At 40.5% G+C, this 20,411-nt stretch overlaps 1 protein-coding gene across 5 annotated transcripts in view; it reads right to left on the reverse strand.

Moving 5' to 3' along the window:
• Positions 1-1,198: 1,198 nt before the first annotated feature.
• The window catches only part of PIK3R1 (phosphoinositide-3-kinase regulatory subunit 1), a 70,332-nt gene continuing 51,119 nt past the window's right edge, over positions 1,199-20,411 (reverse strand). For 2 of the 5 annotated variants that reach the window (XM_035100332.2, XM_035100334.2), the window contains 9 exons: positions 13,257-13,359; positions 12,612-12,710; positions 12,317-12,497; positions 10,952-11,077; positions 8,966-9,108; positions 8,663-8,839; positions 8,492-8,560; positions 6,924-7,094; positions 1,199-5,787 (listed from right to left, as the gene is read on the reverse strand). In XM_035100332.2, the coding sequence (XP_034956223.1) occupies positions 5,598-5,787; positions 6,924-7,094; positions 8,492-8,560; positions 8,663-8,839; positions 8,966-9,108; positions 10,952-11,077; positions 12,317-12,497; positions 12,612-12,710; positions 13,257-13,359 (1,259 nt within the window). In that variant the 3' untranslated portion in view covers positions 1,199-5,597. Of the gene's footprint in view, positions 5,788-6,923; positions 7,095-8,491; positions 8,561-8,662; positions 8,840-8,965; positions 9,109-10,951; positions 11,078-12,316; positions 12,498-12,611; positions 12,711-13,256; positions 13,360-14,784; positions 16,855-16,912; positions 17,166-17,195; positions 20,400-20,411 lie in introns of those variants that run through there. The other 3 variants (XM_035100337.2, XM_035100336.2, XM_035100335.2) reach the window with 3 other exon arrangements.

Consider the following 20,411-nt stretch of genomic DNA (forward strand, 5'->3'; position numbering starts at 1 on the left):
AGAGCCACCAGATAAGTTTAAAGATTTGGGAATGCCCAGTGAGATTTCTTAGAACAGCACCACCCTCACCCCAACCTTTAAAACCCTAAACAGCCCCAGCCCAGTATACCCGAAGGAGCGTCTCCACCCCAATCATTCTGGCCGGACACTGAGGTCCAGTGCTGAGGGCCTTCTGGTGGTTCCCTCACTGCGAGAACTGAGGTTACAGGGAACCAGGCAGAGGGCTTCTCGGTGGCGCCTACCCTGTGGAACGCCCCCCCCCCCACCAGATGTCAAGGAAATAAAACAACTATCTGACTTTTAGAAGACATCTCAAGGCAGCCATGTTTAGGGAAGTTTTTAATGTTTAATGTTTTACCGTGTTTTTAATATTCTGTTGGAAGCCGCCCAGAGTGGCTGGGGGAACCCAGCCAGATGGGCGGGGTATAAATAATAAATTACGGTATTATAATATTATTCTATTATAATCTGCTTTTGTAAGTCCTTCATGTTTCAAAAGAGAAGCACAAGGCCTGGATGCCACCTAAAGTCTAGAGGTGACACTAATAATCTGTTTTATCCTAAAAGACATTTGTGTGAATGAAGTTTTATTATAATACAGGCGACTCAGCTAATGCGGGGGTTATGTTCTGGGGATTGCGTGTAAAGTCAAAAACATGTATAGTAAAAATATGTTGGGTTCAATTGCTGGTGGGATTGCTAAAGCCATTTCCCCCAGAACTCTCCCCTGCTCTCTCTCTCTCTGCCAAGCGCATAAAGCTGAGTGCACACAAGTTAAATGTGAGTAGGTTGCAAGTTACCTGTACCACATGGAAGGTCATATTATACTCTTACCATCCAAATAAAAAGGAAAGTATGCCTATCTCATGCACTAGGAACTACTAATCTACTGGGGTACCAAGTTGAAATATTTATTTTCCCCTTTATACTTGGGATCCTTTTGGGAGAATTCACATGCTACCATCCTTTAGACCAGGCATCCCCAAACTGTGGCCCTCCAGATATTTTGGCCTACAACTCCCATCATCCCTAGCTAACAGGACCAGTGGTCGGGGAAGATGGGAATTGTAGTCCAAAACCTCTGGAGGGCCGAAGTTTGGGGATGCCTGCTTTAAACTACCAGCTGATCATCAGAAACCAAGCACACAAGAGAGCCAGCAATGCGACAATGACCTCATTGAGGATTCAACACATAAAGCGCAGTTGCAAAACAATCTTTATTCTGGCTGAAGATCTAGTACAATTTTTTTTAAAGCAACTTAAAAACAGGACACAGCTCCATCAATTTCAGAAAAGCCAGCATCTTTTAAGGAGGTGCATTTGCCTTTTAAAGGCAATGTACAAAGTGATCCATTTAACTTCTTCCTCCCTTACAAAAATTAAAAACAACAAAAAATTTAATGTTTTAAAGACATTTAACAGAACAGAGCTTATTTTTTTTCCTAAGGAGGGAAAAACCAAGAATAAAAATAGCAGCATGTTGGGCAGCTAATGCAGTCTCATAGGGACAAATGGTAATGTAACTTTTCCTAATTTTGTATCTGGCTCATTTTAAAAGCAGATCTTACAAGATCTGTAGGGTTTCTTTGTGTGCATTTTTTTTAATGGAATATTGCATTTTTTAAACCATGTCCCATGGGAGGCATTTAGCTTCGAACTGCCCATTCTGAAAGCGATCCTGAACAAAAGCCACCTTAGGAATCACTTTCCCAAACAAATACCATGCATAGCAAAAGCACTGTGTTAAAACTAACCAATGTTCTTCTCAATGAAAAACATCAGAATGACACCCCCCCCTTTCCCCAAAGCATCAAAGCTCATTGTTAATTACATGACAAAGCCACTTTTTCTACATAACAGCTGACACTGAAACATAAGATTTGGCTTGACACATTAAAATAAATTCTAGAAACATGACCTTTTCCAAGCTCCCTCTGTCTTTGAAACAAGTTGCTGGAATTTGAAATCAAGTGCACCCAAATCATTCACTCTTCCCTAGTCTGAAGGGCAGGTGGGGTGGGGAAGGTTGTGTGTTCCTTTTTCAATACAAGTTAAGAGACGTTGAAATATGCTCAGTTTAGTACCGTGATTGAATACAGCAGACTTCCTCCATTTCTCTTTTATAATAGGAAATAGTGATCGGGACTCAATTTTTCCTCCGTGTAGAAAAAACAAGAAGAAAGCACTCCCCTTTTACACTAACTTCCAATTAACAGCATTTCTCTATTTTATTTGCATTGTATCTTCTGCCAAATGGCACAAAGAACCAACGACACACAAAATGATAAAATCCGAACATTAAAATACACCTCAGAACACCGTCCGGGTTGTTTGAATACATGGGAAACTTGGGAGTAAAGTTTCACTTCATGCTTATAGTTGCTGAAAACAGCAGTGAGAATGTGGTTCTTACACACACACACACACAGAGAGAAACACACACACACACACACACACACACACACACACGTGTAACATCAGAGACAACAAACCTAAGCCTCAAGTTAAGGAATCCATAACTTGTTTTGTCTGTAGTAGCTGTATTCATTTTAGGTGCATCGGGATACAAACAGGACAGTTCATATTCTAGGAACCCAGTTTAATTATCTTTGTAGCTCAGAAGTTTGGTTCTGTCTCTCTGCATCCTAAACCAGAGGAGGGAGATGCAATGCACAGAGGCAGCGTTTTGCATGTGCATCCACTCCTAGCTTGGGGACCACAAACTAAAAAGGGTATTGCTATGTAGTTTCCAAGGCTGAGACACTGTACCCAGCCTCAAAAGCTTGCACACATGTGGTTTCCCAAAACAAGATTGGCAACAGTGCACAGCAAATACTGTCAAACTGAGCAGTGCCGATCAATGGGGTGGCTAGTTTGGGTGGTGTGAGGACTGAATCCAGGCGCCACCTTTCTTTGCCCCAATGGACCTATGCTTAGCCTTCTCTTCCCTCTAAACAGGTGATCAGAACTCGCAGCGCCACCTCTCCGTCTGACAATACGTCAGATGCACAGCCATCTCCGTCAAAGTGCATTCGGGTCATATTACAATAGCAAACTACTTGCTACTCAGTGACCAGTCGTATTTTGCCCTCCAAGAACTACCATTGGAGCAAAATATACGCGTTTCCTCCCCCCTACTGTTGAGTGGAAAAAATAAATGATGAATGAACTGATTAAAATTGGTATAGTTCAGGCATCCCCAAACTTCGGCCCTCCAGATGTTTTGGACTACAATTCCCATCATCCCTGACCACTGGTCCTGTTAGCTAGGGATCATGGGAGTTGTAGGCCAAAACATCTGGAGGGCCGCAGTTTGGGGGTGCCTGGTATAGTTCTTGTTGGTCAATGCTCCTTGAGATGAAATGTGACTCTCAGCTTCCACTTCCACCTGAGTAAACGTGGAGCAATTCCATTGACTCTCATGAGACTACTTCAGTGAAAGCAGATTTAAGCTTGCAAGGGCAGCCCCAACTCCCGCTACAAGGTTGGCAAAGCCCCAGCTGGCTTTAAAAGGGGTTTTAAAAGGGGCTTTAAAACCTTGAAGTTTTCTGAAACACACTGCATTCCTCAGAAAAGCAAAGCCAACGAGTGATAAACAAACTCCTCACAGCATCAAATATAAAGATACTAGGGGGGGGGGAAGGACTGAGGGAACAAAGCTAATTTATTCATAGTGTTACCAAACAAGAAAGAGATATCTGCAAGGAATCCGTAGTGCTTTGTTTTAAGAAGCACTGATTACCTAATGGGTCAAAACCATAAAAAGTTCCACAATAACTATTTTCTTTTCGCTTATTCACTAAAAAAAAAAAACCAAAAACTTCCAGAGTTCCTTAACAACTAATCTGTAAAACAGAAAATACAACTATGATTTTTAAAGTTTTGCTCAAGAAATGCAGAATTTGGTTAGATACTGGAACAATGAGGTTTTATGTTTCTTTCATTACTTTTAATCCATTGGTTTGTTTGCCTTTTCAGATGACTGTATTTGTTTTTTGTTTTACTCCATAGAGATATGAAAGTAATAAAAGATTAATTGTGGGAATTATGTGTCACAGAACTAGGGCTTCCTAAAATTATCCTTATTATACTCTGTTATTCACAAAAATATGAAATATGGAAGCCAAATGCACACATGGTTGAAAAACCACCCACCAAAAACAATTTTTCCATATGATATGGAAAATATTTTGATGAAGTGTCTAGATCTGTTGTTCAAAATTTCACATGTCAATCAACAGGATTAAACTTGATTTAACTACCCTAGTAGCCAATGTTTTCTGACTGTTTTTCTGCAGCATTCAAAACAAGATGAACATCTGTCTTCATTCAAATACAAACAGAACCAGCACAGAAATCTAAAACTCTTCCAATAAAATATATTGGGATTCCATAATCTGAAGGTATTTTTCAAACAATATTGTTGGACTCAGTGATACTTTGCAATGTTCATATATTCTTTTATTGAATAAAGCAGCTTTGAAGCTTATCAGGCACTGCCCAACAAAATATTTAGTCAAGAAGGAAATCTTGAATTTTAACCTTGAGCTACCAGCCCAATTCTCTATACAAAGTGAGGGGGGACCCTGTTAAAATAGTTCATAGATTTAATTCTGAAATCAACTTTTACTGACATCCTGCACATTACTTTTTAAAAAATGGCCGAGGAAGTAATGAACGAACTGAAAAATGACACCAAAATATGTATTAAGGGAACATTTTGAGATGACAAAAAGAAAAGAAAGAAAAGAAAAAAGCTTATCCTCTAGTTACACTTGAACAAATACAGCCAATAGAAAATGAAGTATTGCATAGCAGTGTAAGGATTTAGCTTTCGGTGAAACAAATAGTGAACAGAATGCGTTTGGTATTGACAGTATCCATCTATGATATTTAGTCACCCGGAACTATGTACATATTATATATACTGTATGCCATAAAAGTCCAGTTTTATTCAGTCTTAAATATCTTCTTAAAACAGGAATTTAAATGTCTAAACAAAAACACTTCCTGGCACTTATGTTACCCACGTCTGTTTTAAAGTGTCTTCTAAAGTGTCCCTTAAAACGTGAAAGTGCCGTTCTGCTACATATCATTCGCCAGAAAACCAGCAATCCACAAAACTGGCAATCCGCATCCTCTGTGCGCAACCACATCACCCAAGTCGCAACGGAGAAATTCTGATGCCACTTTATGCAGCCCCTGCTGCACTTTGGAGTCTTCAGAGTTCCAACATTTGAGCTCTTAAAGCTTCGACGAGGTGGTCAACAAGCACCATGGTTAAAGGCCTCTATGTCCCTGCAGGGAGACAGGTATAGCACTTCTCTTTTGATGTGTTTTGCCTTCTGCTTAGTTTTTTTTTCCTCTAAAAAAGAAAGCACTTTAGATTAGAAATGTGTGTTCGCAGCTCTTAAAACTGCACTCTCTCCCACTGCGGTTGCGAAGAAAAGCTTCAGTCCCACCTGAAGACAGATGGCTTTGACACTTTAGCTCCAACTCAAGAAGAGCATTCTCTACCCAGAGGCCTCAAGATTGTTGAATGATCTTTGTGGGTGTTTTAATAGAAAGAGACAAACCCCAGAGTATTATTAACATCTTCATCGCCTCTGCTGTGCATATACTGGATAGGCTAGTGTGACGTTGAGAGAGTCATTGTGTTGCACTAGCGATGTGTGTTGATAGTGTAGCACCAGTTCTTTCAGCGAGTTGTACAAGTTATATGGCTCTGCAAATCCAAACCCAGTAGGCGTTTCATTGATAACACAATGCTTCACTTCACCATCCACACTAAAAGAAGAGAGAAAGATTTTCTTTTAGGTTTCCAAAGATACATCCTTCTTATTTTAAGTTATCCTTAAAATGAGAAAATTAAAAAAATCCTTTGTTCCATTATTACTATATAACCTAAAATTACTCCCACTGCTCCACTCACCTTTAACCAATAATATTTTTTTGATTTTGTAGCTCCACATAGGGATAACCTAAAGTTCCCTCTTACTCTGAAATAATTTCAACATCTCTCAGAATATTTCTTGAACTTTGGTTGCAATCCTATACATACACCCCTGGAAGTCCCACTGAAGTCAACGGAGCTTACCTCAAAGTAAACATGTATAGGATGACACTATTATTCATTTTGTATCACTGAATAAAGTATGAAGATTTTTATTTTAATTCATGTTCAAGTCATTAATTGCACATCTTTATGTCAACAACCAGCCTTCACTCAGAAGTGAAGCTAGGCCTAAAAGTGCAGAACATCTTGGGTTGGCAGAGAGGTTCAGTGAGAATTTTAAAAAAACATGGCTACTCAAGCAAACAAGTATGGGATCGTGAGGGGAGCACGGCCAAGCAAACTACACTGGCTAGTGGGGTCTTCCCCGCCAGCAGAGCAGATAAGCATATAACTAAGAGAGATTAGGCAGGGAGGAGAGCACATAGGTGGGCACAAAAGACTCACAAATGTTGGTAACTGATAATATTAAAATGTTAAGATTCAGGGCAATATCCTCATAGAATTCGCAGGGATCGTGAGGTTCAGGAATCGTTTGCCCAACAAGGGGCTAAAACCCACAACCCTGAGAGTAAGAGTCTCATGCTCTACCAACTGAGCTATCCCAGATACCTCAAACATTATTAGTCAGATTCAAATGCGAGTCCCGCTAGAACAGCGATGGTTCCCCTTCCCTCCTTCCTCCTGCCCAATTGGCTCTGGAGATGTTGGGGGATCCCCCCAGAAAAGCACACAGGGGTAGGAGACGCTGTTCCATCTGGCAAGCAGTAGTTGCTTATGCTGACAGAACCACTGTAAGAGTGTGATGCTGAATTCTGCCCAATGTTGCAAGATGGATAATTTTTAATTGAACTGAGGATGTTACATGCCCCACTGCTTAAGAAATAGGGTAAAACATTTGGATACATACACAACAGAGCACGCAGAGCAACCCGGCTTGCTACTTTCCCGAATAAGGAATGTGCCGTCCCTTTTCCCACGCAGCAAATTTTCTGCTTGGCCTCTGTTGATATTTCCTACATTCCACGTTCGCTCATCATGATGAGGCAAATCCTCATCATCTTCCACCATAGAATATTGCCTATTGGGAGGAGAAGCAACATGTAATAGTTAAGAACCGGATGAAATTAACTTTTAATATATTGGTTACACTTCCACCCAAATTATTTAATTCAGGATTTCAAAAGTTGGCCCCATCAGCATTCTCAAATACACGAGGGCAAGATTCAGGCTTTGGTGAGAAGAAATTAATTTCCTAATCATCATGACTGTCTTCCAAATATTGTAAGACGCAAACTACAGACTTGTTTTCCTGAGTCTACAGGGATGTACAAATTGCTGCCTACAACTTTTGCCATGTGGCAACAAAATGAGATCAAGATGATTCTTGTCAGCTTCACATTATGATAACAACCCAGTTATTATTTTTTAACAGGTTGGATCCAGACTGCCTTCCATGGATGAAAAGTCTCCTTCCAACTGTCTAGATCAATGTGAGTAATGCCAAGGAGGCTGCGTGGTGGAGTGAACAGGTAAGTCATCTCCCTTCCCCCACCAGTGAGAATGAAGCCTGGACCTAAGCCAACATGACTGATAAGTTCTCAAGTACTGCCATCGCTAATGGTGCTGCCCTCCTGTCAGCACAAAACAGTTCAACACAAGCTGCCTTTGGGTCCGCTAAGATGGCTCTAGTTTTCAAACAAGACTATGCATTGACCCCAAACACAGATTGCTATCCATAATCACAAATGTGTCTTATAAATAAAGTGGACCAAGCCCTAGATTAATGCAGACTGTTCCTGCTAACAGGGAGTAAAAAAAAAAGCGCTGCTTCTCCCCCAATCTCACCTTGGTGTTATTTAAAAGCATTCCTCTATGAATTTAGAATCTGCCTTGTTTTGCTCGTTTACTGAAAATACATTCTGGAATGCTCAGCAGCAGCATAGCGAATACCCTTCCAACAGAGCTAGCACCCAAAGTTGGTTGAAACCCTGTTGCCTTCTCGTTTACTTGCTCCAAACATCTAAGGCTTTAGCAGCTGCTGCAAAATCACCCATGTGGGTTCAATAGTAATAGTAATATAATGTGGTTGCAATTGTAATAGTAAACTGAGAGCACTTCTCTTTATTGAAAAGAACAGGAGGTGTCACAGACCTCTGTGTAGATAGAAAACTAGATGAAAGGTTGACTATCTGCCCTACTTTCCTAGGATTAAGATGGACAAAAGGATAACCACCTTGTGGTGTCAAGGCTGTGGGAGAACCAGACACCTTAGCCTCTTTTACAAAATATGAAATTGCTAAGGACTCAACTCTTAGCTCTCCACTAGCCCAAAAAGAAAAAGTGATGCCCAAGCTAGTCTTCTTGAAGAGACCAAGTATCCCTACACTACAAGATTCATATTCCATCAATAAAAATGTATAGAGCCATCATTTAACTGGCATAATACAAGTGCTCAAAAAGACTTTGGATGCTTACTCTTCTGTGTTTTCATTGCCAAGCCATTCATTCAGTTTCTTTTGCCGAACTCCCTTCTGAGTCAGCCACCTGAAAAGTAAATTTGAAGGCACAGTTAGTCATGGTAATGTGCATTAAAAAAATGGACTCAAATTGAAGTAGTACACTTAAAAATCTGGCATAGGCACTTACATCAAGTACTGATCTCTGGTCTTTCTGAGCTGTATAAGGTCTGGTTTAATGCTGTTCATGCGTTTGTCTATCTCCCTGTATTCAGCAGCTTGCTTCTTCAAATCCTCTTCCAGTCTATGCCGACTGTCCACAATTTCACTGATTCGAGATTTCAGCTTTTCATAGTTGTGCATAATTCTGGAGGGGGAAATTAGGCATGTTAGATTCTAGATAGATTCTTAACTCACTGCTCAGGCTTGCAGTTTCTAAGGGAAATCCTTTAGGGCACTTTAAATATACAAATCTTAAGACACTGCTACCAACCTTTGTATTTCTTTCTCATTTCCTTCCCGCTTGAACTTTTCAATATATTCTTTGCTGTATCTTTCCTGTGTTTGGCACTGCTCTTCAAATATTTTTATGGTTTCGTTAAATGCTTCAATAGCTGTTCTTTTCATTTGAATTTCCTAGAGGGGAGAAAAAGCTGCAAATTCAGTTTCTGCAAAACTCAGAAAGGGGTTGGATGTTCTATATCTGAAGCACATTTGTGATTGGATTTTTTTTTTTTATCGCCAGTAAAGTAGCAAGGGTGGTTGCCTCCATGTCTTCCTTTCTGATGCCTGAAAAATCAACTTTGGTTGGAGAACACAGGAAGTTGCCGTGTACTGAAATCAGACCAGTGGTCCAGCAAGCTGTGTACTGTCTGCCACAGTTTCATAGAGGAGTCTTTTCCAGCCTTACCTGAGGATGCTAGCAAGTGAACCTAGGAGCTGCTGCATGCAAAGGATGTATATGCTCTACCAATGAGCTACCACCCTGCCTTGGCTGAGATCCAAGGAGCCATGCAACTAGCTCTATGTGCCCAAGGGTGCTATGGGCTGGTGTGTGTTTTTTGAACAGCAGCCCTGCCCCTCAACCCACTACCCCCACCACATGGCAAACTAAAAGCAGGTGTTTAAAGAGAAAAGGTCAAAACTTCTGCAGGGCACATCTAAAGTAGTTCTATCAATCCCATCATTTGTTCACTGCATTTCTGTAGGTTTACAGCAAAGGCAATAGACATTTATATATCTATATACTATGGGCTGGATGTGTACTAAGTTAGTTGTGTTTTTGTTCCTAACTGTAGGCCTGCTGATTTCAATAGGAACTTAGTTCAACTTCCAGGCTGGATCCAGCCCAATATATACTCAGCATCATCACTATTTTCAGTTGTAGGAACACTTTACTCTAATATTAAGTTTGTCTGAGCAATTGGTTAGCTTTCCTGGTTTTATTTTGGCTATAATAAACACTAAAACCAAAGCATTAAGTCCAGTCTAGATACTGTTCCTGACTCCAACGGTTAAGTAGAAGTCCTTAAAGAGTACTAACAGTACAGTGTTCAGATACCTGCATCTGATAAGAAATACAGTGGTACCTCTACTTACAAATAACTCTACTTACGAATTTTTCTACTTACAAATGGAGCTCCGTCTTGGATGCGGTTTAGATAGGATTTTTTCTACTTACGAATTTTTAGATAGGGTTGCTTCGACTTACGATTTTTTTCTCCCAATGCATTCCTATGGGATTCGACTTACACATTTTTTCGACTTACAAATGTGTGTTCGGAACCCATTAAATTCGTAAGTAGAGGTACCACTGTAGTTGACTAGAGCATCATTATTTAAAAGATATTTCTTGCTGGGGAAGCCATTATTATCACGATTATAAGCATTAGTCTGAAACCAGGTACAGTAAAATTACAAATGAGCTGTGTGTGCAGACATAAAACACAAAACTATAGTGTTACTATAACCCAGAAATAATATTTTTTAAAGGCATATCCAAATCTTTAAGAAGTAGAAGATTCCTCCCATATCAACAAAGCAGTTTACTCACAATAGTAAAATCTAGTCTCTGTAAAGATAATGTCAACTTTCCTGCTGTGCCCAGCTGTCTTCAAACAGCATATAATCTTTAATGTAAAATGTATTAATTAATACTGTGCTAGTGCCCCTGGATGTGACCAGAGAAGCAGGACACTGGCCAAGCAAATGAGGATACGGCACACAGAACGTCTGCAGGAGCTGCTCCCAAAGCACTGGATTACATTGATGGTTGAGGAGTGAAACAACGGCAAACTGTTCCGCTCTTCAAACCATACACTTTTCGTCCTTTCAAAACATGCACTCAAAGGTCATCATAGCACTTTTACCAATGTCAAGAAGATTTAACCTCAGAATGCTCCTGATATAAATCCTACTGAAATGAAGAGGCAGAGTGCTTTATAGGCTGAGTTCATGGTAGACATTCCACACTACTCACCTGAGATGTTCTTGTGTAGTCTTCATAGAGTCTGTCATACTCTCTGTTCTTCTCTTGGAATTGGATATTATATTCATGCAATTTCTTCCCAACTGCTTCAATGCTGTCCTCTTTAACCACTTGATCCTGGAAAGACAAGCACATGGAGATATATGTCCAATGAAGACCAGGCTTCTTACATATTAATGTTTCACACAATGCAATGGGTTGGGTCTAGAGACAGGCATGTATAATGCAGCAGCCCCCCCTCATCACCAGTAATCAGTCAAGAAATTTTGACTGAATGAACGTTCATGGATTCTGCACACGACAGAATGCACTGTTTACTATGCTGCCACCAAAACAGATGTATACCTCATGCATTTTATTGTGGAATGAGCTTATGTGTTTATTAAATGCAACGGCTCATTCTTCTTGCTAAAAAGCTCGTGTCCTGATTAGCCTATTAGTCCAAGATGCTTCTTTTGCTTATGCCACTTATGCCACAGAGCTCCTGAAATGTGCACCACTATTCAAATCAGCAACTTTTCATTTTATTAGATTTATAAACCACTCACTTTACAAAAATTCCAAAAGCTGTGTACAGAAAACAAAAAGATAAGTATAAAATATATACAAAAACAACAGCAGATGGCAACACTGTAGCAACAGCAGTATTCTGCACCATTATCAGAACTTCTGGACCAAACTCAAGAGCAACCCACATCTAGTGCATTGCAGCACTCAGTTATTGAGGTTACTACTACATGGACTGCTGTGGCCAGATTGTACCTGCCCAGTAACATTCACAGCTGGTAGAAGCCACGTGTAGCCACTGATACCATCTGAGCATCTAATGGCATGGTTGTATCAATGTGTACCCCGCCTAGACCATGAACCTGCTCCTTCAAAGGGCAATGGCCATTTCCCCAGACCTGGGAATGCCCACCCACAGGGGCATCTCTATATTTCCAAGAACCAGTCTCAGTCTTGGTCCTTTCCAGCCTACCACTGCATTCAGATGCACACCCAAGTCTTGAAGATCCACTTATAAATGAGACAGTTATATAGGTATCAATGCACATTCCAGAAGATGAGCTGTGTTAGTCTGTACTAGCAAAACACCCCATGGCAACTTAGACTAACAGATTTAGTGGGCATGAGCTTTTCCTTGTAGGCAAAAACCTACTGTTGAATCTGATGAGGTTAACATGGGTTAGGGTCAGTGAGCACTTAAATATGTACATTAAACAGTAACCATGCCCCCATCCTCACCCCAATTCCGATCCTTCACAGATGGACATACGTTCATTTTGTGAGAAGACAATCTTACAATATTTTTGTACTTAAGCAGAAGAAGAGATGAAAATCTTTTTTTTTTTTTACCTGTTGATACTTGGATACCGGGTAAAGCAATTTAACATCCAGCTTTGGATTATACTGGGCTAAAGACTCGGTCCGGTAGTGGTTTATTAGCTCGACAACGGAATTGAACGTTAATGGATCCGAAAAGCCGTATTTCCCATCTCGGTGAAATATTTTGATTAATTTATTATTTCCTCCCTTCCTGTAAACAAAATTTAATGGGGAAAGTCAGTCATCTTCATGAGGAAAATGTTTCTTAAATCCAGCCATGTAAAATGCACTTCAGTAAATAATAGGATGATGCAACAGTCTTTACCTTAGTGTAAGCGTATAGTCCCCATGCATTTTGGTGGAGGCATCTCGTACCAAGAAGGTGCCATCGGCTGTATCACGAAGCTTCTCATTCACTTCTTCCCTGTGATGGGACCAAAAGCAACATCTGGTTTAGCTTCTAAAAATACTAGCCTTTCACTACTAACATACTTTCTCCCTTTTTCTTTTTTTATTCAGCACAGTCAAAGTATGAGGAAGTTGTCATATGAAAACCTGCCAAGTTCTGTCATTCTATGGACTGACTTCCCAATTGTTCCAAGAAGTTTATAGCAAGAGAACTCAGTAATAGACTACTTTCTCCTGTATGTACGAAAAGGTGAACTGCTAGCAGTTGTATTCTTAATTCTTCGGTATGAATTTCAAAGAGCTTAAGATGTAAAAACAAACGTTGAGTGTTACTGATACGTTTGCAAAACAGTTATTTCCAGTTGTAAGTAACCAACAGAGAAATGTTTAACAGAATATAGCTCTGGCATGTTTTGTACTTCTGGTTTGCAAATGTATACTTTTTAACTCTCTAACAGCATTGCAACCAAAACCTGTGCTTCAATGTTTTAAACATTTCCTTTTAAATAGAGAATGTGCTAAAATGTGCATATATAATTAGCAAGATAAAAGGTGTCCTTACCTTGAGATATCTCCCCAGTACCATTCAGCATCTTGTAGAGACATGTTGTTGTTCATACCGTTATTTGCTACAGTATTAGGCTTTGGAGGTTTAGGAGGCAGTGCTGCAAATGAAAACAATAATACACATAGATTTATACTGCCTGCTGTGTACAGGTAGGTTACGATCTAAAATGACAATCAACTTAAATCCATTGAGAAGAAGAAAATTATTTCATCTTTGATTCAATTTATTTGTTTTTTGACAGCACTGCTTTTGAAACTTCTCCCTCTCCTGCCAGGAAACAAGCTTAATTCCTTTAGTAAGCATTTATAATTTCAACACAACCCTATGCATCTGCTTAAACATAAGCCCCACTGCATTCAACATGGTTTCCCCTAGATAAGTGTGCATATGATTTCAGCCTTGGTTACCTAAAAGTCCTGTGCTCTCAGCCAAGGAGAGCTCCTCCCCCTGCTCCCATCATAGCACAAATTGCAATTTGGACTCAGAAGAAAGATAAAAACTGAAGTTTTGCACCTCATTTCCCATCCTTTGTATTCACATCTTCCTGTCATTTGATGTATTAAAATTATGCTACCCTCCACACACACACGCTTACAGACACATACTGATTTAATCATCCTAGAGGAATTACGTTGCTTTCTAGATTCGACACTGCTGTGGCTAATAACAACTGGAAAATTACACAGCACTGCTATAGGGAAAGAGTTGTGTTTCTCTGATCCTCTGATCCTGCCAAAATGCACTTTAAGGAGTCCATCTGTGACCCAAATATCCCTGGTTCTAATCTTAGCATTCTATAGGATAAAACTGCTCCAAACGGCAATACTGATTTTTTTAAAAAACCCACAGTCCTGTTTCTCAATGTCAAACCTGCATGCATGCATAGACCAGTGGGTGCCAGAGAGAAGATTCTGCAGCATTTCTGGCTTACTAGCCAAAAACGGGGGTGGGGGTGGGGAGTCGGGACTAAATAAAAATTAAATCAAGTTATTTACTTTAACAGAAACTCCAATCCCATTCATCTACAACAATGCATGTGGGAAAAATGCGCCTCAAAATGAATGCTGTATTTTCAAAGGTTTGATGCAGCCCACTGATCTCCCTATCCTGTGCTAAATGAAAGTAGGAATGGTGACACCTAACATTTAATAGCAGTGCCCAATAATTTAAAACGCCGTCATTGTTTTGAGAAAAAAAAGCAGCTTTCAACAGCATTTCCTGCCTGACATCAAGATACACAAAGCAGGACTATTTTTACTGTATAACAAACAGACCTACAGGTGAGAGGGAAAAAAACTAAAAGCAGAAATCACATGACAATTACAGTTTCATTAAGCAAGCCAAAGAGAATTCTGAACAATAACCCTTGCTATCTTCTCTCCCCCCCCCAAATGCACTAAAGATAATTTAATTCAGCAACTTAACAGCAGCAAGTTAACCCCCAAATCCCAGTTCTGCTCCGAGAGCAGCTTTTGTGACATCCAGAATATGCCAGCCTCCGGCAAGAATGCTGCAACATTACCTGGCGGGTCCATTTCTATGTAAAACATCAAATCCGTGCCACAATTTATATCTGTCCTAGGATAGTCTATGTCCAGATCTTCCATGTTCCAGACAGTGTTGTACATTTGTACGAGTTTCAGCAAGTAAGCTCACTTAGAAGGAAAGAGACGGGATCTCTTTGTAATGGTGTCTTGGAATTCATTTTAAAACCTATAAGGGGCTGGACTGTAACCTATTACATCATAATCCCCAGCCAATCATGTCAAAAATAATGTCACTGGACCACTCCTGTTTCATCCCCCCCCCAAACACTCTTATTCCTTCTTAAATCTTATAACAATTGTCATTTCAGAAAGAATAGACACTTCACAGAATTGTGATCGGCACCTGATTGTATTTATAAAGACGGCTGAACATGTTCTCAGTTTACACTGATTCCACCCCCCTTAATCTTTTCTGTCTGCTGCTTGGTACATTCCACTGCTGGCAGGTTGACAAAAGGCTGATAGCAGCAGCAGCAGGAAGCGTTTTTTTTCCTTCAATACAGTAGATTTCTTGGTGCACGGAGGGATCACATCTCTGTCCCAGCTTTCTGTTCTCTAGCAGGTCGCTTACGACTGACTGCAATCCTTCCATGCACATTTTGACTCTACTATGGGCGCACTTTTTAAATAAAAGCCTGACGAGAGGAAAGTTCGAAAGCTCCAAATATATTATAAAGTGCCCATTTTGCAAGGGTCTGGGTACCAACTGCTTCTTTAAAACACAATGTCCTGTACTAATAACATGTCACCTTCAACAAATGCCCTTTTTCAGGAAAGCTGGCAAATGCAATTGTCTAATTCTTCACAAAGCACAGAAATTCAATAATCTACCTTTGCTGTTTCGAGTTCCAATCAAGCCCACCATCGTTAAATGCAACAGAAAAATTTCAGTATGCCTAGTTCATACTGTTTCTTTTGACCTGCTCTCATCAGGGCATTTGCCATTTTGGCAATTCCTGAAGAGCAAAAATTCTTGGTCAGCCTTCTCTGTTTTAGATTGGATATTTTCTCAGGTCTCCTCCTCCAGGCTCTCTCACAGCTAAAGCGACCTATTATTTCTTTAAAATGCTGATTTCTTACTCAGCATCCGGGGGGGGGGGGGAATCCTTAAAGAAAGTCACCAAGCAAACAGATTCCAATATTTTACACATTTATCACCACAGAAAGCCAAAGGGGGAAAAATATTTAACTCATTAGTACTACTGTTGCCTTACCAATTATTATACCAGAACTCTAGGTGATGTGCATTGCAGAACACCACGAATGAAAGCCAACTCACATCTTCTAAGCGCTGCACATACAAAGGAACTCTTGACCATTTTTATCCTTCAAGACAAGTACTAGCATGTAAGGACAGCAGCAAAAACATGCACACACTCGTTGCCCTGCAACAGCCATGCTTGAACCCATCCCACAGCAGCCTCCCCCTCCTCTGCGACCCTTTAGGTGGACATGCTCCAGAGATTCCTTCCATTTGCCTCATGTAACAGGACACTTCAGACAGTCCCAGACACAAGTCCAAACATTGAACTTGAGGGTTTAGCCCACCTGCTATCCAAATAGCTCTGTTGCCAAGGTACATTTCTTAAATTAGGTTCTGAAAGACGCAAGAGCACACATAGCTAGCTCCCGTAGCCCAACGAGGCAGTCGCTGTCATTTTTATTTATTTCCCCCCCTCAAATCGCTTTTAACAGTGGGGAGAATAAGTACACTCCCTCACCCAAAGTTTTACTACTGGCTAAACTCCGGAACACCCACACTTATATCAGGTTACTGCTTGACCCAAACTAGTCTAGCTTGCTGTGACACGATGTGGAAAACCAGAACAGGCAAGACACTGACAGACAGGTGATTTTCCACTGTTCCATCACATAACTGAACAGGTGTCAAGTTTCACTCAAATCACATTTTAACTATGGAAGCTTGCTGATTAGTCTAATGATCATATGTAGTAAAAGTATGCATATACAATGTATATATGCATGCATTTACATACATACATGCATACACACACACACACAATCACATGCATTTCATTTAAAGATTGTATATATATATATATATAGAGAGAGAGAGAGAGAGAGAGAATGAGAGTCACTTACTTTGTATGCTGTGCATGGCACTTGCTCAACCTCGCATTTGACAACCTGAAAATGCCAGGTTGTAGGTGGCCTCTGCCCAGCTCCACAGAATTTACATGTACCAATATATATATATATCAAGAAAATAAACTATCCCTGGAACCGAAGGCAACAAGAATCAAGTATCTCCAAAAGTGTATTCTGTCTTCTAGCTCCTTAATTCCAGAAGAAAAAGCAGCAACTTGCAAAATAATAATAATAATAATAATAATAATAATAATAATAATACTCCAAATCCTCTTACGCTTTAGAAAGAATTGACTTCTGTGGCTCTCTCAGAAGTCTGCTCACCTCTATTTCATCACTGATTTTAGTAGTTTTAAAAAAATAGTCCTCTGTAGCTTGCACGTCTCTCTGAGATAAAGATCTCAGTTTCATGATTAACTTGGGCAGGTTCAAATATTTGCTGAGCAAGAGATTTCAGGCGGGGGGGGGGAGGGTAGGCAGAGTCAAAGTCAGAGTTGTCATCGGCTAACAAGTGGCCGATGCAAGACTAGCCCAGTCTCATTTTAGCCAAGTAAATGAGAAGACCATTGTAAGTGGCCTTAAAATAGTCTCTGTAGCTGGCTGCTGCATGCAGAAGTGAAGTACAAGACTGTCAAGAAAAGCATTATGAGCAGCCAAATACAGGAAGTGGCTGAGTTCGTGGGATGGGGTGGGGGGAGAGAAACAGAATGAAAGCCTTCCTTGTAAAGTTCTGCGTCTCTGAGAGCCCACAAGCGCAGAAGAAGCTTGTTAGCATTCACTGCATCACCTTCCACACACTTTCACCGGACCACAACGACAGGTGGTGTTTGAAGACCCATAAAATGAAGCCCCACACTGCTGAGTCAAATTAAAATCAACTCAAAGTCCCCAGTCCCTCCCTGAATGCCTGCTAGCTTCAACCTGGGCACATCGACAACTGCAGAGCTTTCAAGTTACAAGCAGTGCAAATGTATGCATGCTTTACCGAGAAGAAGTCCCAGTGTCTCGAATGGGGCTTGATCCCTAGTACGTGTTCACAGACAGCAAACTTAAGCAAGTGCTGTTGTTAGGATGTTAGAAAGTTGTGATAGGGAACAGTCATCTTTCAAATTGTTTTCTGTTTAAACTTGAAACTCAGCCTCTCTGTTTGCTTGCAGTGCCTGCTTATATCAATCAATCACTCAATCAATCAAATCAGGATTTATTAGTCAACTGACCATAATAACTTATACGTATACTTTGACAACTTTTGGCATCTCGGGTACCAACTGGTATTCTCAATAGTTGTTGGTCTGGGATCAGGCTTGTAAAGCAAACTGCATTCAAAGTCCTGAATTTGGGCAGAAACATATTTTGGGAGATTTTACTTTCTTATGAGCTTCACATCTCCTTGCCTTTGACTACCAACAACAACAACAAAAGTTATACAACCACAAAGGAAAAAAAAGCTTCCGGTCCATTTAAAGGGGAACAGAAAATTAATGGGGGGGGGGAGATGCACATTTATGTTTCCCACTTCAAAGTAATTTGAGTACTATAAACTTATAGGAGTATCTAATATTTAATTTGGGCTTAATTTAGTCCTTCCCCTATAGATGGCACCAAAAACACAGAACTCCGTGTGTGGAGATAATCCATTCATGTGTGTGCAACGCTGTATGCAGAAAGCAAAAGAGAGGGGCAGGATTTTGCATTGTGCCTGCAATTTGATTTATTCTCTTTCATAAAAACCAGAATTTCACCACATCTTGCATAATTTGGTTACTTGTTTGATGGTGCTTGAAAGAATGGATTCACAAAGCACCTGAAAGCAGAGGTTGAATACAAACCCAACTTCCAACCGCAATAATTGTCTGTGTTACTTAGTTTACACTAAGGAAATCAGTGGTGTCTGTATCCCCACCCCACCCCCACTTACAAAATAAGAAGCACTGACAAAGTATGGGAATCACAATTCAGCAAGGTATTTTATTAGTTTAAAATGATATGAGCCTTGCTTATTATTAGCTTAGAAGGGGAGCCCTCTGCTGGACAAACATCAGAATGTAGACAGGCGTGGTGTCTATTCTAAGATAGAACTGAGTGCCTACAGTTTTCATAATCCAGTCTTTTTAAAAGGGCCAGCCAACCATGTCAATTCAATGACCAAAGCTGCCGTCAGATTTCATATGCATTTTTTTCACAATTCCCTACAACAGCTCTCTAAAGCAGGCAACAGTTTTCATACACAATCCAATGGTCATGACAAATCTGAATCAAAAATAAATACAAGCAAAAGGGATGCTGCGCCACAAATAATAATCTCTATTTAGATCTCTGTGTCTCCATTACAGTTCATGGTTTTCACACCCAGTACCAATCATCCCATTTGTTTCTGGGTATCAGCTTTCAACCGACTATTGCTCTTAAAAATTCAGCTCGCACACCCAAATCACATCTGTTTGACTTCACATTCTGTTCCCGAGACAGGCTCTACTGCGCTCAGTTTTTCAGACCACGCCTTAGATCTGCTTTAAAGAAAAGTATGTGCCAAAAGTTTGCTTATTTGGTCATCAATCACTGAAGAACACCTTACAATGTCCACAATATGCAAAATCCCCCAGCGAAAGGTTCTTTCCAACATTATGTCAGTGCGGTGCCAAGGTCTGCCCGATGGTTACAAGTCATGGTTTAAGGAGAATGACGTTAACCTTGACCCTGAGCTTGGACAATACCCTAAGCCAGGCATCCCCAAACTGCGGCCCTCCAGATGTTTTGGCCTACAACTCCCATGATCCCTAGCTAACAGGACCAGTGGTTGGGGAAGATGGGAATTGTAGTCCAAAACATATGGAGGGCCGAAGTTTGGGGATGCCTGCCCTAAGCCAAACCTTTTCTGCAGGAGCCAAAAATGGGTGCAAGCTCCTCAATGGGAGTCAGGACATCATGGAGCCATGATAAGCCATACTCTTCTATGTTGTGATGACATATGGCTTTAAGCAAGGAAAAAATTGGGTGACAGACTAGAATCATAGAGTTGGAAAAGACCACAAGGGTCATCCAGTCCAACCCCCTATTTTACCATCCCTATTTTACAGACAGGGGTGGGGACAGCACAGTAGATAGTATCTAGGGAGTTTGTGGCAGAGGTGAGATTTGAACCCAGCTCATGCTATGACTGTATATCTTATCTTTGGGTATTTCTATACAGGAGTTTCCATCAGTGCTTAATCAGAAAACAAGGCAAGCAGGAAGGTACAATTCCTCCCGTGCACTGCCCTAGATTCCCCATAGCTGCCTTATGGACAGGTATCAACATGGCTTGCCAGAGTAGCCTACTTGGTTTTCAGCGGCGCACATTGCTACCTGAAGTCAACCATCAGAGAAGGCAAAACCATTTTGCCTCAGGCTTCCCAGTTCAACATAATAATAAAGGCAGGCGGTAAGAAAATGCCATAAGTACAGCCTTCTCCAAAATATACTTCAAAAATGCTTCCAAGATCCAGATTTTCTT

This window comes from Zootoca vivipara, chromosome 11 (genome assembly GCF_963506605.1).
Source record: "Zootoca vivipara chromosome 11, rZooViv1.1, whole genome shotgun sequence".
In the NCBI taxonomy this organism is placed as follows: domain Eukaryota; kingdom Metazoa; phylum Chordata; class Lepidosauria; order Squamata; family Lacertidae; genus Zootoca; species Zootoca vivipara.